This window comes from Chiloscyllium punctatum, chromosome 3 (assembly GCF_047496795.1).
Source record: "Chiloscyllium punctatum isolate Juve2018m chromosome 3, sChiPun1.3, whole genome shotgun sequence".
In the NCBI taxonomy this organism is placed as follows: domain Eukaryota; kingdom Metazoa; phylum Chordata; class Chondrichthyes; order Orectolobiformes; family Hemiscylliidae; genus Chiloscyllium; species Chiloscyllium punctatum.
Genome location: NC_092741.1, coordinates 62,794,522 through 62,810,172, shown reverse-complemented (window position 1 = coordinate 62,810,172; position 15,651 = coordinate 62,794,522). Strand labels below are relative to the sequence as shown.

General features: G+C 37.9%; 1 protein-coding gene across 6 annotated transcripts in view; it reads left to right on the top strand.

Annotated features, from left to right (window-relative positions):
- Positions 1 to 12,009, top strand: part of map7b (microtubule-associated protein 7b) — a 147,789-nt gene extending 135,780 nt beyond the window's left edge. For all 6 annotated transcript variants that reach the window (XM_072554334.1, XM_072554349.1, XM_072554362.1 and 3 more), the window contains 5 exons: positions 1,739 to 1,789; positions 1,872 to 1,938; positions 4,258 to 4,390; positions 9,096 to 9,331; positions 10,114 to 12,009. In XM_072554334.1, the coding sequence (XP_072410435.1) occupies positions 1,739 to 1,789; positions 1,872 to 1,938; positions 4,258 to 4,390; positions 9,096 to 9,331; positions 10,114 to 10,124 (498 nt within the window). In that variant the 3' untranslated portion in view covers positions 10,125 to 12,009. The remainder of the gene's footprint in view (positions 1 to 1,738; positions 1,790 to 1,871; positions 1,939 to 4,257; positions 4,391 to 9,095; positions 9,332 to 10,113) is intronic.
- Positions 12,010 to 15,651: the final 3,642 nt, after the last annotated feature.

The following is a 15,651-nucleotide window of genomic DNA, read 5'->3' as shown; positions in this document are numbered from 1 at the left end:
TAGTTAGTGCTTTTCTGGCCATTCTTTAAAAGGTGATAGAGCTGTTGAAGCAATATTGATGTGTTAAATTCTGTTAGAAATTAGATGTTTTTAAGACAACATGTTGAATAATGGAGAGTATTTTTGCGAGGAAAGGCAAGGTTTAAAACAATGATTTCAAAAAGCTTGAATTTTCTGAGAAACTAAAAGGATTGCTTCCACTGGTGATTGAATCAGTAATGGATATTGGATAACCATTTATCAGGACTGACACCAAGAAACCAAACTTGGAAAGAAAGCACCTGTATGATAGCTGTCCTGATCATTGCGCACAGGTTATCATGTAAATTCGTGAAAGGGGCTATGCCCATCATGTTTGCCCCTGAACAATGTCCACTCTACCTCAGATTAACTTGAAAAAGAGTAGATGTCTCAAACATTTTTTTAACAGTGAAGCTGGATCTCACATGTCTACTTCACAGATAATACAAGAACCTATATTTTCTCCACTAACAGAATGTTGCTGATGTTATCCCAGCACTGTCTTCTAATATTAGAAGTCGTTCCTGCAAACTGATCTTGGAGGGCCATGCAGAAAAAAACAAAGTTAGCGCAAGTGTGTCTATTACCCAAATGGGCAATATAACATGAGCTGTGCCAGTGAGATGCCAACTATATAGGTCATCGATTCCCACTGCTGGCAAATTGTATCATGTAACAAATTTTTGATTTTATTCCAGTGGGTATTCTGATACCTTTGTTCAAGCAGCCCACGCTTGCAAGCCTCAGAACACTATGTCCAACTTTAGATGTTATGATATTAGGCAACATTTATTAAATAATCCTGACTGTCAAAAATTACACCAGAAGCTACTTTAAGATTATCATTTGGGGTCTCCATATAATGCAGTTGTGCATGCTACAATCTATATGCAGGACTCTGTCCCATGTAGGAAAAAGGAGTTTGTCTATACTTTTCATCTTTTTCACTGAGCACAGGATCATGGCAACCACCTATCTTTACTACATTGGCCAGGGTTTTACCATTGGGAATCAGGATCTGCCTGCATTGTCTGAGTTTTTACGACTACCTAAGGATGATAGTCAGCGCTTTCTGTTGCATACCAATGAGGCTTCAGCCAATCTGCACGCTCTTCTTATGTTATATAAATTGTGGTTCTCTCCCTCTAATCCCCTTCCCAAGTTTGGTTTATTTTATCCAAGTTCTTTAATGTGGTTCCATAGCTCAGGGATTAGAGCACTGGCCTTTTAAACAAGGGTTTAACGTGAGTTTAAATCTCAAAGGCCTTGTCATCTTTGCGTCATTCAAGAGGGCATTGGATGATTATTTAGCTAGAAATAGTGTAAAGGAATATGGAGGAAAGGCAGGAGATTAGCACTCTGTAATAGAACCATTGCGAGCATGATAAGCCAAATGGCTACCCTTCTGTGCTGTAACAATTGTGATTCTTAGGGCAAAAGTAGTTGCCTTTTTGTTTCCCGCAATGTTTAAGTTCTGAAGTACCAAGCAACTATTTATATAACTATTTATGTAAGGAAAGGGAATTTAAAAAGGGTCAATAGATACTTCCAGAAAATATTCAGTGATTGCTGACTAGTGAGGCTTTCTGGGTGGTAATTTTTTTTGTGGTGTCTGTTGTGCAAAATGTTGATTTTGCTTAGTACTTATGAGCAAAATGTTGGAATTTAATATATTTGGTAATTCACTTTCCATATTGACTGAATTTGTATCTTCTAGAGGCTTGAGCAAATCATGCAAAGAACAAGAAAATCTGACACTTCTGAAAAGGTATCCAGAACTTATGAATTATTCAAAATATCCTGGTATATGTACCATTTTAGCATTAATTAATATGCACTTTCTTTCACAGAAGGATAATCGTGTAAGTCTAACCGAGCAGCGAAATGAAGTACATAAATTAGCATCTCTTGATGAAGGTAACTTTTAAATAATATTACAGAGCTGTGTGGATATTGAACTATGCAATTGAACTTTGGCCCTTCACTTCAAGTTTTGACTGTAGTCTAGAACAGAATGGTTTTTAACTTCTGGATTTGAGAGAACTAAGTGCCACCATGCTTAATCTATTCTGAAGGCTTTAATAACCTGGCAACCCAAATGAGTAGGAAACTGGCTAAAAGTTTCAGGTTAGTAATTATCAAAAGGTGAATGATACCATAATAACAAACTTGCACTATACCCCTTGCACTGATTCAAAAAGCATTTACATACTCACTGATCATCAAGAAGTAGGACTTAGTGACTTTTAAATTGGTAAATATATCTGGAAGTCCTCAAACCAATGTCCAGTTATATCTGAAAAGCATCCATGTGTGATGCATAACTATAGATTTAAGAGTTGGATGCTGGTATCTATCCAAGTGGACTTTTGTAACTTTTTGCCACCAGTATCGGATCTTCAGAAATAGATCTGTGTATCTCAGGAATCTGTCTAGCTAGCACTCCTTTTATTTTAGATCAGGACCCATGAAACCCAAATTGTACAATTTGGACCCAAAATCTAATTTCTGTGAATTGTTTTCTCCCCACTGAGTGATTACAGCTTTGATCTCCAATTCCTTTGGTACTTGATCTTTGTTTTCTGTCTCACCTAGTGTTTTTTTTAAAAGGACCCTTCATGGCTCCCATTGAAACTTTAATTTCTCTGGGTGGTTTCCTCAAAGTCATTAAATTCATAGAATCCCTACAGTGTGGAAAAGAGGCCATTTGACCCAATTCGGTGCTATCCCTCTGAATAGCATCCCACCCAGACTCAGTCCCACCAACCTGACCCTTGTCACTGTGATAGGAAACTGGCAGAAACCTGTGCAGACGTGGAGAGAATCTGCAAGTTCATAAGGACTGAATTTGAATGCATCTGTAGTGCTGTGAGGCACTGTTGTCTCTAAGGGAGAATTCAGCACACCAGCTAGATTGTCAGCTGCAGTAGTGGGATTTGAACCCAAGGATTGGTTCAATTGTTTGTATTACTAGCCCACTGACATTATCAGCACTCTGTTGCAGAAACTCTTTGCATATGTGGTTACCATAGATCACACAGGAGTCCACCAGTCTCCATATGCTGGCAATACAATAAGCCCTGCCCTGCTATTTTTATTGTTTCATTTGAGTAATTAGGTGTCAGTTAAAAAATCACTCAAAACTATCACTTTTTTATGTAGTTTTAACTAGTAAATATGAATTCATATAATATTTCTTCCTTCTGCACCATCAAAATGCTGCCCCAGTTTAGAAAGGCCGGGAGGAAAATATTAAAATACACTCTAACCTACTCATTTAATCAATGCTTCTGTCCCTTTCTTGAACCACTGTTTGTTTATTTTTTGTGACAGACTAAAACAGCATGTCTATCTGTCCCTCCCTGCCTCCCTCCCTGACCAGATGTAAGCACTCAACCATGCTGCATTCAAATAAGCCAGCATTTCTGGGTAACCAGAAATTTTAGTGAGTTGAGTTAGCAACCAGTTCTAATAGCCATAGAATCAACTACTTACAACTGTGTTTCAGCAGGGAGTTTGGTTATCACTGACTGAAACACGAAGAAGCTACAATTTGCTGTTACAGTCAAGTAAAATTTTATCAAGCTTGTGTTTGAGATTCTTAAAATTTCCCACTTGTTATGCATTTGGCTTTGCTGTGCTCCAACAAACTAACTTTGGACTTCACAGAAATGTGTTTAATTGAATTGAATTGTCATTCATTTAAATTTCAGCATATAAGTCCATCCTACTCAAAACTCTACATTGAGGAGAAACCTTCTTGGCAGGAATCAATTTTGTGAACCTTCACTGATCTCCCTCCAAACGGAAGATGCAGACTGTATTTTTCCGTTAGTTAGTGAGAGAAATCAAAATTAAGGACCATGAATATAAGAACCACTGTTAAATCCAATTGAAAAGTTATGGGACACTTCTTTCCCTCAGAATCATTAGAATAAAGAGCTTGGACAAACAAACATCATTGCATTGAGTAAGCCAGACGGAGAAAATATGTTCAGTATTAGATGAAATAGGGAGAAGGCTACTCTGCAACATAAACTCTGGCACTGTCTATTTAGGTCAAACACACTCTTGGCATTCTGGTGAATTCTACACAACATAGTATATTAGAGTTAGTTACTGTAACTATAGTATGGTTAGAGCCAATAAATATTATGTGATGGATTTAATGATGTAATGTTAAACTTGATCAAGTGTTTCAAAAAATAGATGCAGAAATAAGTATTTATATTTCAGCATCCTGCCAGAATCCTAACTTAACAGAAGCAATGCCAAAAGTCCCAGAAGAAATGGTGGATCAAGAGACAGTAATTAAAAATGTGGACAATAAGGTGGAATTTGTAGACCATTCTCAAATAGATAAAGCATGGTAAGAGTGGTGTTAATTTAGTTAACAATTCTTTTGATACTTGAGTGCTAATCTAGATTAGTTGAAAATAAATTAAGAAATATTAGCAAGTGCAATGCAAATGCTATTGAATACAAGGTATGCTTACTAAATATACTCTGGAAAGTAATTTGATCAATTTTAGTCTTGCATCCTGTAATAGTAATAGAATTTCAAGACAAGGGGGAGAAACGCCTCTTGATGTTTTTACCTCCTGCCATCCTCTCGACTGCATGATACAGCAACAATTAAGTTATTAATTGATCACAGCTAGCGATTTTTGTCAGTTAGATCTGGTGTAGAATGGTGTAGATCTTTTTGTAGAATTCAAATGACATCTGCATTTCACTTACACTTCCTGATCCAAAGTTCCACTCCATTTATTGATCTATTTTGAGCTTGTTTCTCTTGTGCTACTATCACATCTTATGTTGGAGATAGAGTCCCATCTGCTATCTATAAATCTTTATTACATCATTTACGGGGCTGAACTATTCATGTTTCTTTGTAATTCAGATCTCTGAAATGAATGATCAGTTTAGCAGCATTTAAAAAGGGCTTATTTTAACAACATGAAAACCGGAATCGGCTATTAGGCCCCTCAAGCCTTGTCTGCCAATTAACAAGATAACAGCTAATCTATCCCAGCCCTCAGTTCTTTTCTTTTATCCATTCATGGGGTTTGGCATCTTTGGCCATATTTGGATAGATTGAGTTCCCATCCTTAGTTGTTTAGAGAGTAGTTGAGACTCCACTACATTGCATTTATGGTAGTTCATTGTAGCCTCTATTTCTGTATATATTTCAAAAATCTACCTCCTTTAAATACTGTCAGTGATCTCTCACCTCAATTCTGTAAGATCGATCATTCTAGACATCTCAGTTTTAAGAGTGTTACAGAATAAGGAGATAATGTTCCCTAGTTTGAAATATCTTCACTTGTGGAAGCATAATCTCAACATCTCACCATTAGGAAGTTGTCTGTTTCACCCCTCATTCTTCTTGAGCCTAATGAATACATCTAAACTGTTTCTGTTCTTGATAAGTCAACCCTTTCATGACAGGAGTCTGCCTAGTGAATCTCTTCTGAACTGTGTCCAATGCTAGTACATCCTTCCTTAACTATGGAGTGCAAAGCTATACACTGTACTCTGAGTGGCCTCAACAATGGTTTGCATGGTTGTAACAAAATGACTTTATTTTGGTGTCTCCACTTGTCATCTGTACCTGAAGATTACTGCGAATACTTCAATCTTAACTTTTGCACTGATGTGCTGGACTGTTCCATCATTGAAGATGGGGATTTTCTGGCACTGCCGCCTCAGTGAGTTGTTTAATTTTCTACTACCATTCACTGGATGCGGCAGGATCAACAAGGTCATGGAACCACTTTTGATGGGAGAGAGACTAAACTAATATTTCATGTCAATATTTCATATTGGAGGGGATGCTGAGAGGCAATTACTGATTCTAGATAATCAGCATGGTTTCATGAGTGGGAGCTTGCCTTTCAAACGTCACTGATGTAACCAAGAAGATAGATGAGGGCAGAATAGTACATGTTGTTTACATGGACTTAAGTAAAGCCTTTAACAAGGTTCTACATGGTAGGATGATTTAGTAAAGTTAGAATACATGGGATTCAGGGAGACCTTGCCAACTGGATACAAAATTGATTTGAGAGTATGTTATGGACCAGACCAGACCCCCTCAACATATATTAAAAAGGTAGCCCATACCCTAACCTATTTCTTACTTTAAAGGTAAATATCAGGTGCTGTATTCGATTGGTCAAATTACTCCATGTTGAACAAAACATAGTTTATTCAAACACTATAGTTAAAATGCAACAGAGAGAAGAACTTGAATAATATTGGAAACTTAATTTGTAATAGTTCCTGTATTTATTATTCTGTTGGGTTCCAATGTATTGATGTCCAATAAACACACTTTGCAAAAGGCAAATTCAGGAAACTGATTTGTCTTGCATGCCCAGGAAGAGAATCCCCAGCCTTTGGCTGTAATTGAGAGGGGGAAAAATAGCTTCAGCTTCTTCAAGGCCCCAACAGCAACTGCTGCTGAAAAGCTAAAAATCCCTGGTTCTGTGCATGGTAACTTAGCTGCACTCATTCAGGCTGCTTTTGTTGTTCCAGCTTTTAAGAAAGATAAGTTTGGGAGAAGTTTTGTAGCTCGGGTGCTCGTAGTTGTGGTTCTGTTCGCCGAGCTGGGAATTTGTGTTGCAGACGTTTCGTCCCCTGTCTAGGTGACATCCTCAGTGCTTGGGAGCCTCCTGTGAAGCGCTTCTGTGATCTTTCCTCCAGCATTTGTAGTGGTTTGAATCTGCTGCTTCAGGTTGTCAGTTCCAGCTGTCCGCTGCAATTGCCGGTATATCAGGTCCAGGTCGATGTGCTTATTGATTGAATCTGTGGATGCGCGCCATGCCTCTAGTAATTCCCTGGCTGTTCTCTGTTTGGCTTGTCCTATAGTAGTAGTGTTGTCCCAGTCAAACTCATGTTGCTTGTCATCTGCGTGTGTGGCTACTAAGGATAGCTGGTCGTGTCGTTTCGTGGCTAGTTGGTGTTCATGGATGCGGATCGTTAGCTGTCTTCCTGTTTGTCCTATGTAGTGTTTTGTGCAGTCCTTGCATGGGATTTTGTACACTACATTGGTTTTGCTCATGCTGGGTATTGAGTCCTTCGTCCTGTTGAGTTGTTGTCTGAGAGTGGCTGTTGGTTTGTGTGCTGTTATGAGTCCTTGTGGTCGCAGTAGTCTGGCTGTCAGTTCAGAAATGTTTTTGATGTATGATAGTGTGGCTAGTCCTTTGGGTTGTGGCATGTCCTCATTCCATTGTCTTTCCCTTAGGCATCTGTTGATGAAATTGCGAGGGTATCTGTTTTTGGCGAATACATTGTGCAGGTGGTGTTCTTTTTGCAGTTCTGGTGTATTGCAGTGTGTTGTGGCCCTTTTTGAACAGTGTCTTAATGCAACTTCTTTTGTGTGTGTTGGGGTGGTTGCTTTCGTAGTTCAGGATTTGGTCTGTGTGTGTGGCTTTCCTGTAAACCTTTGTGGTGAATTCTCCGTTCGGTGTTCTCTGTACCATCACGTCTAGGAATGGGAGTTGGTTGTCCTTTTCTTCCTCTCTAGTGAATCTGATTCCTGTGAGTGTGGCGTTGATGATCCGGTGTGTGTTCTCTATTTCTGTGTTTTTAATGATTACAAAGGTATCATCTACATATCTGACCCAGAGTTTGGGTTGAATTTGCGGTAAGACTGTTTGTTTGTTCTAACCTTTGCATTACTGCTTCTGCTATGAGTCCAGAGATGGGTGAGCCCATGGGTGTGCTGTTGATTTGTTCATATATTTGGTTGTTGAATGTGAAGTGTGTTGTGAGGCACAGGTCCAGTAGTTTGAGTATGCAGTCTTTGTTGATAGGTTCCCCGTCTTGTTGTCTGTTCTGTATGTCCAGCAGGTTGGCTATTGTTTCTCTGGCTAGGGTTTTGTCAATAGAGGTGAACAGTGGCGTTACATCGAATGAGACCATAGTTTCTTCCTTGTCTATGTGTATATTTCTGATGTTCAATAATTCTTGTGTTGACTGTATAGAGTGTCTGTCTGGATCTGCTGATCAGGTGTTTCAGTTTCTGCTGTAGTTCTTTGGCCAGTTTGTGTGATGGTGTCCCTGGTCGTGATACTATGGGTCTGAGTGGGATGTTTGGTTTGTGCACTTTGGGTAATCCATAGAATCTGAGGGTGTTGTTGCTTTCAGGTTTCGTTCTCTGTAGGTCAAACCTGGTTATCTATCCGGTTTTTTTTGTAGGTTCCTCAGTGTGTTGTTTAAAAAAGATACCCCAAGGCTTCATAAGCTGTTTATTTTCTCATAGACTGCTCATGTACTTCCGTACTTGAATACACATGACAATAAAATGCTAATTCATTTATTTTGTTATAAATGCTGCGTGCATTCAGATAAAAAGCCTTAAGCTTTGACTTTTTACCACTGTTACTTATTCTGGTTTACTTTCTGCACTCTTCTGCATATATTTGGTGATCAGGATACTATAGCAAAAAATTTAATGAAACATTAAATAATTTGGAATATTGTAGCCACTCCTGGCAACCTATTTTTGCCAAAATTGGGAAACCTCAAATCCGTAACCAATGTCGATTAGCAGTTTTAAGTTGAGACATTTATGGTGAAATTCTAGTTAAAATCTGAATAGAACAATGCAGTCTGTAACACTACATTTGTAAAAGTCATTTGTTGCTGATCCCTTTTTTAAAAGTTTGAATTATGTTGCAGCATGATGTTTGTGTGGCCATGAGGCCTATTCTCCTTATCCATTAGTGGTGTATAATTGATATAAATTGAGCTTCATCTAACATGGTGATGTTTTGCTAACCTCTAACAATCCCCTGCTCAAATTTGGAGTCTTGTGTAAAAAATAACATGGACTGGCAATATTAGGAAGCCAGCAATGACTCTTTTTCATCTTACAGAATAAATAGCTTTGGGAAATAGCTTTTTTTTTTTGGCAGATTAAACTCTTAAAATATATTGTTGCTAATAAAATTATAATCACAGCTTACTTCCAAAAATATTGCTTAATCTTGGTATCTAAACCTATATAATATTTACTTGGCTGACTTTTTTTGTTGTTGTTTTTGTTTTGAAACATTATTCTTTAGTCCTGCTGCTGAGAAAATCATTAGAGAGAATGGAGTTTCTGTGCAAAATGAAAACTTTGAAGATTTTATTGATCTCTCACTTGAGATAAAAGCTACTAGAGTAGCCACAGAAACTAGAAGTGATAATTGTCAGGGTAAAGATGACATTCCTGTGAATCCCATTATTGCATTTGAGGAAAATGGATCTGTGGAGTTATTGACCAAAGTAGAAAGCATTCAAACTCATCAAACAACAGGTACGTAGCTAACTCACTCTGGTGTATATAAGTTTAATATGTTTTTTAATAATGTTGTGAATGCAAAGTAGTACGCTACAGCACTTGAAGACATGGTAATGAATAGAGAAGCGGGTGTCTGTAAACGACTGAAGTTTAAAACTCCAATTTCATGGAGGTTTATGAGGCTGAAGGAGTTTGAGATATGAGATGAAAATTTAAAAATCCAGGTTTATGATGACTTAAGTGGTTGTTCCAGTAAGCACATGGTGATAAATGAACAGGGCATAGTTTTGGGATATTAGAAACAGTTTTCACTCAAAACACATCTATATTTTCTATCTAGCATTGATTTGAATCAGTGATAGTGTTTTGGTTTGGCATCCGAGAAGTCAAACATGCAGCTTTAAATTTAGAAATAGTTGGTTAGCAAGACGGTGATAAAGGCCAAATGCTGGATTGTCACTGGAGAAACAAGAAGTTTAACCTTTTCCTGCATGTTCTGTTTTACAATGGAAATAGACAATAGTTTATCTTCTTTTCTCTCTTTCTGGTACTCTAAGCATGTGCTTTTGCAGGGTTGAGAAATAATTTGCTGCAAGAAAACTATTGTGAGACCTAGAAGATGGATTGAATGTACAATTTGTTCAAATTATACTTTCTGGAAGGGTGCTCTAGAACACTGAATTTATACTTTGTCCCCATTTAGCCTTTTGTGTTTATCTGATTTCCACATTTTGAATTTCTATTTCATAAATGTAACTACTTACTCTAATTTTATTTCTGTTCTTTCTTTCCCCCAGAGGTGATTTAAGAACATTGAGCAGGAATAACAAAGTGTGGTGTTCAGTAAGCACAATCACAGCAACTGGATTTCCATTTGTTTCACATCATGAGGGATTGAAATGCCACCATTTTGCAATCCAGCATCTACTTTTTAAAAAGCTCGAAACTAGCCACAACTTTGAAAATGGAAATATGAACTTGAGATGTGGTTAGAGAGGAATTCATCATTGCTAACTGAACATCTAGTTAACTCTGATCACTGGTTAATCATGCTTAGTATGCATTGTATATAAACTGCTTTTCCAACATATTCCTTCAGGAAATTGACATTCTTCTACATAATATGACAAATGAGAATGACAAATTTGTGATGGTGAAGGGCAGTACTTTAAAACTAGCAGTACTTTCACTTTTCAGAAACCTATTACTTGAATAAGCCTGGTTGTGCTGAACATAGTTGGTAATGAGGCCGTATAGATAGATACTTAAACCAATTGTTTAAATATGGCATGGAGAGTTCTGCCAAGTTCTCTGTAATCTCGTAAATGCCATTTTAAATACTTCTCAATTGTCTCCAATTCAGAATTTTATTAACACCAGGTCTAATAGAAAAATATGGAAAAATAGTGTGTAATTAATTGGATCTAATGACAAATCTGTGAATAATTAGTAAAGGACCTGTTGCACAACAGTTGCTGTTTACCACAAGGAAATTTTGAGGCACATTAGTTATGCCAGTTAAATGTCTCAAATGGTGTTATGATCTGATGAGAAGACACTTGAAATTTACATGATACAAGTTAAATATGACTAGTTTTCAATTGCCATATCAGATCATGAGATTAACGAAAAGTGATTTATGGAGTCTTAATTTGTGCTTGTTTCAGAGCAAGAAACTGGATTTGTACCTGGAGTTTGAGATGGCATTCCTTCTGTGACTTTCAAGCACTAGATTTTGAGTCTTTAAATTTAACTCCTTGGTAACTTACTGCACAAATGAAGCTCATAACTCCATTTCATGTTTAGATCTTGCTGCTACAAAGCATGATTGTAAAACCTTGCACTTTCTCCTTTAGTACTAAAATTATTTCAAACAATACTAAATATGATCAGAATTCAGTTTTTTCTCTCCTGAGAATTATGATTAAAATACTTTGCGAGAGTCCTTTATTCATAGGTGATCATTACAGGAAATAAGTATATAAAATAGGTTAATTTAAAACCAGCTGGTGTACATTTTGTGATAAATGAAAGGCTGGATCTAAGCTTTTAAAATCTTCATCCATCCACAAGTATAAAAAAGCCATTTAGCATTTGTTCAGTAATCATTGTATAGCGGCATATTCTGTTCGCTTTCATTTTTTCTGTATCATCTATTCATCCATGTATATAGAAATTATTTAAAAATGGGGAAGAATCTTTACATTTTCTTTAGCTTTGTTTTAATCTGTATAGATGGGTGTACAAAAATTCTTGAGTTAATATTTTTAGATTCTAAATTGGTTTTCAGTTGTAATATGATAATTGCCACACTAATCAAGTGTGGGTTTTTTTTTGCTGATTTACTTTCACCAGTGGAATGTTCTGAATTGATTTATTTCCTACTGCAGAGTCTATACTTAGTGGTTCAGGTCTTTGTACTTCTTTCCTGCCTAATTGCAATACAAAACAATGAACTAAATGAATTTTGTGTTTGTGAATACATTTGGCCAACAAGCTGGCTTCTCGTACAAAAGGCACTTGAGTGAAGGCTCAGAAAAACCTGCTTGATTTTGAAAGAAAAAATGCCCCCTTGTTTTCCACTTTCTCTACATTTCCCAACTTTTGTAGTTCCAAAAGATGTTCCTCAAAATTTGTTGGAGACAAGTTGATGACTTGCACAAACAAATGCAATAAAATAATAGTTTCTGTAACTACTGTGTTTTGCACTTCTATTGGTTCTAGAAAATTAAATTGAAAATGTGCCTTAGCTTATATTCACACCATTCTGACAGGAATTGGTTTATAGATGTACCTTTTCAGAAAAATGTTGAAAAGAGTGGTTTGTGTATTCGTTGTGGGTTTTTGTGTTTTAAAACTTACTTGAAGTGCTCATATATTCACTTCCATTTCAGTATTTAGTAACTTTTCTTCTTCTCACTGATCTAATTTTCCTTTATAAACCTCAAAACAGAATTTAATCATAGAACTACCTACTATTAGCAGTGGGACCTACCAACTGAGATGAAGCCCAATAATACACTTTTCTAAACTTAGTATCCATACTAAGGCTTTTTTTTCCCTCAGTCATTATTCTGCTACATAATATAGGACATAAAATTTAAGATCTGAAGGGGTGAATCTTATTTATAATGTTATTTCTAAGATCATCATCTTTTAGAAAACGTCTGTATAATTGAGTTATGTCTTTTTAAAAGTATGTTTTATCACTTCGAACTTGCTATAGCTCAAATTATACACTTGACAATGTTCTCCCAAAAAAAAACTGTCTTGAAGACTAGTTCAGCAATGGGCTAATACTACCAATATCCTGGGCTACCACAACCCCTCAGGCTAATGATGTATATCCTTGAGAGTTTTCTTGGATTCCAAGCACACTTCAGTTAAATTATGGAAGCTTCCCTCTGATCACCTAGCCTTTTGTAAGTGATCAGTTGTTTCTCCTCAATGTGGTACTTAAGTTGAGGAAAATGCTACGAGAAAACATGTCGTGGATGTAGAATTTTGATATCTCCCAAGTGGAAAGAGATAGGAACAGGAGTAGGCCTGCTCCAACATGCAATCATGACTAATAATCCAGTTTCCTGTTTCCCCCACACTATTTGTACATGCTTTTTATGTTATTGGTATTTAAAAATTTGTCAATCACTGCCTTAAGCAATATCTTAGCCCCTGAAGACTGAATTTCAGTCCAGAGTTGTGCATTCTGAAGTGACTAAACATAGTGCTTGATCTATACTGCCTTCTGCAGGTGATGTTTGAAGAAGTGGATGGATGGGATGCTTGGGTTGTTGTATGTTTCTGTCATTTATGCTCAGCCTCCACTGTGGCCTGATGGAGCTGTTTGATCTTTGGCACCTTTTGTAGATGCTGCTTCTGCATTTTGGGTGTGCAGAGCAGAGATTTCCATAAGTCAATGGGAGTGATAATTTTTTTTTAAAACAGCGGTTCATGAATAATGCTGTAGTAATTGTTTGGCCCCTGGACCCTGCTCTCCTATTCAATAAGATTGTGGCTGATCTGATTGTAACTTACAGGAAATGGCAGGAAAGTAATCAGATCAGTCATGAGAAGGCAGGGAAGACTCAGTGGACAGAATGGCCCACTTCTCCTTCTTATGGTGATGAATCCACATTCTTGCCATATCCTGACCACCCATCAGCACCTTGCTTAACCATTCCCTCCCTGTCTCTGTTCATCTCAAATACCCACCCAGTCTTTTCAGGAAGTGTTCCAAAGACATTCAAATCTGAAAAATACTTCACCTTTGTCTGTTCAACATGTGTTCCACTTAAGTTTTAAACAATTATGTCTAGTCCATGATCCTCTGAAGAGGAAACATCCTCTCCACATCCAGATTTGAAGCAATTATTTGCCCTGCTGGTAACCACTTGCTTTGACAGAACAAAGTAGGGTGTGCTTTGGGAGTCTTGTGTCAATCGTGGATTTTGTTGATTGTCAGTGCCTTATTGTTGGCTTGAGAGAAGTCACTGATATTGAAATGCCTACCTACAGGTTTGCAGGATTTTTGTGGAGGCGTTGCAGGTGATATTTCCTTCAGGACTTGATGTCTAAACATTCTCCATGTCTCTGACCCATACAAAAGTAACTCTACTGCCCTCTAGACCATGAGCCTAGTCAGGATTGAGGTCTCTTCCTCAGATGCTCAAAAGTTGCACTGGCAAACTAGAGAAAGTGTTAAATTTCAATGTTGAAGCTGCTCTGAAAGAAGACTCTTTAAATGAGAATTATTCTGTTGTTCAGTAGCTCGTTGTGAGTATTGATAGTCAGGGGACAGTGTTGCATAACATTGTCTTTATGATATTTGGCCTAATGTGCAGTCTTCCCAAATGCTATGTTATGAAGGTGATTTGGAGGAGATAGTGATTTTGTTGTTCTTTGTTCTGGACTGGAAACAATACGGTTAAATATTTCTCTCTTCAGTAGTGAAGCTCTACACTGGTGTGAGCCTTTGTGGATGTGGGATGAAATGTGGCAAAGAAGTTGGAGGAGAGTGGTGTAATAATGTGGCCTTGATAGACTGCAGTTTGCATGTAGTGGTGGATCCATCGATGAGGAAAACTACTTGCATGTCATACAGCAAGCAAAGAGTGGTGACAGGTTCTGTAGGCAGCCAAGTTTAAGAATAATCCTCCTTAGTTGATAGTATCAAAGACCCTTGAGGTGGCAAAACATCAAATATAAAGATTGCTGCTGCTTTCTCTACTTCTCTTGGATTTATCTTTGTGCAGATCATGTCCACTTTCCTCCTTGGTGCACAGAATCTGTCTGGTAGGAGCTCTTTTGTCACTGGGAGGACGTGATTGAGGAGAAAATTTACTGTCTGCTGCAGGGAAGCTCATTAAGAATCCAGCTATTAAATTACCACAGTCAGTCTTGTGCTTTCTAAAAGATGGTGCCTCAGAGATGCACTGCATGCTGTCCTCCAGGGGCCAGGATTTCAGTAGAGTGTAACTCTTCTCCTAGGTCCCTGGTGCTTGTCCACCATCTACCAAGTACAAGCAGCTCCAACAACACATCCCGGTCAAACAACTTGTTTAGTTGGCATCACTTCTCCCCTGCGCACCCCCCCCCCCCCCCCCCCACCAAATCCAGCATCTTTGGTATTCTCACAGTGGCAACCATGTGTGTATTCCAAATGATGTCCAGCAGCGGTTGATCAAGGTTCCTTGAACATCACCTTCTATGGACAGACAGCTGGTCACCTGCAAGTTCTAGGGCTGTTTGAGAACAGTGACTGGCTTAGAGAATTTCTTTGCTTTATCTGATCTTCATTCTGAGAATGAGAAGCCCATGAGGAAGGGCTGCCCAGCTGATCTCTTTATTTTCTGAAAATAAAATCCTTTTGTTGAATTCAGGGTGAAAATTTTTCTGAAAATTGTGTTTGGAGGAATGTCCAGATCTTGTAATTCCTAAGACAGATGCCAAAACTCCAGAGATTACTGTGGAGAACCATATGGAAGCTAGAGGACTTGGAGAAATGAAGCGACATTTTTAAAAATGCTGTTCAGCAGTCTGACTCCATGATAACTGTTTAACGATGTGACAGAATTCCAAATGATCTATGCATTGCCTTCAGGGCTATTCTCTGACTTGTGGACAAGGGCCACAGCACCCACCTTCAGCCTAGGTTATAACATTCCCCTCTATGCTTCTGTTTAAAGTGAACAATGATTGTGTCAGGATACTAAGTCAGGACTTCTAAGGATCTTAATCCTTAGATTAAGGATTAAGAGGGACGTGTCCATTAATCTGTACCACAGAACTACCAATCAAATGAAGAATGGCGCTGGATCTTCATGCTCAACTATCCC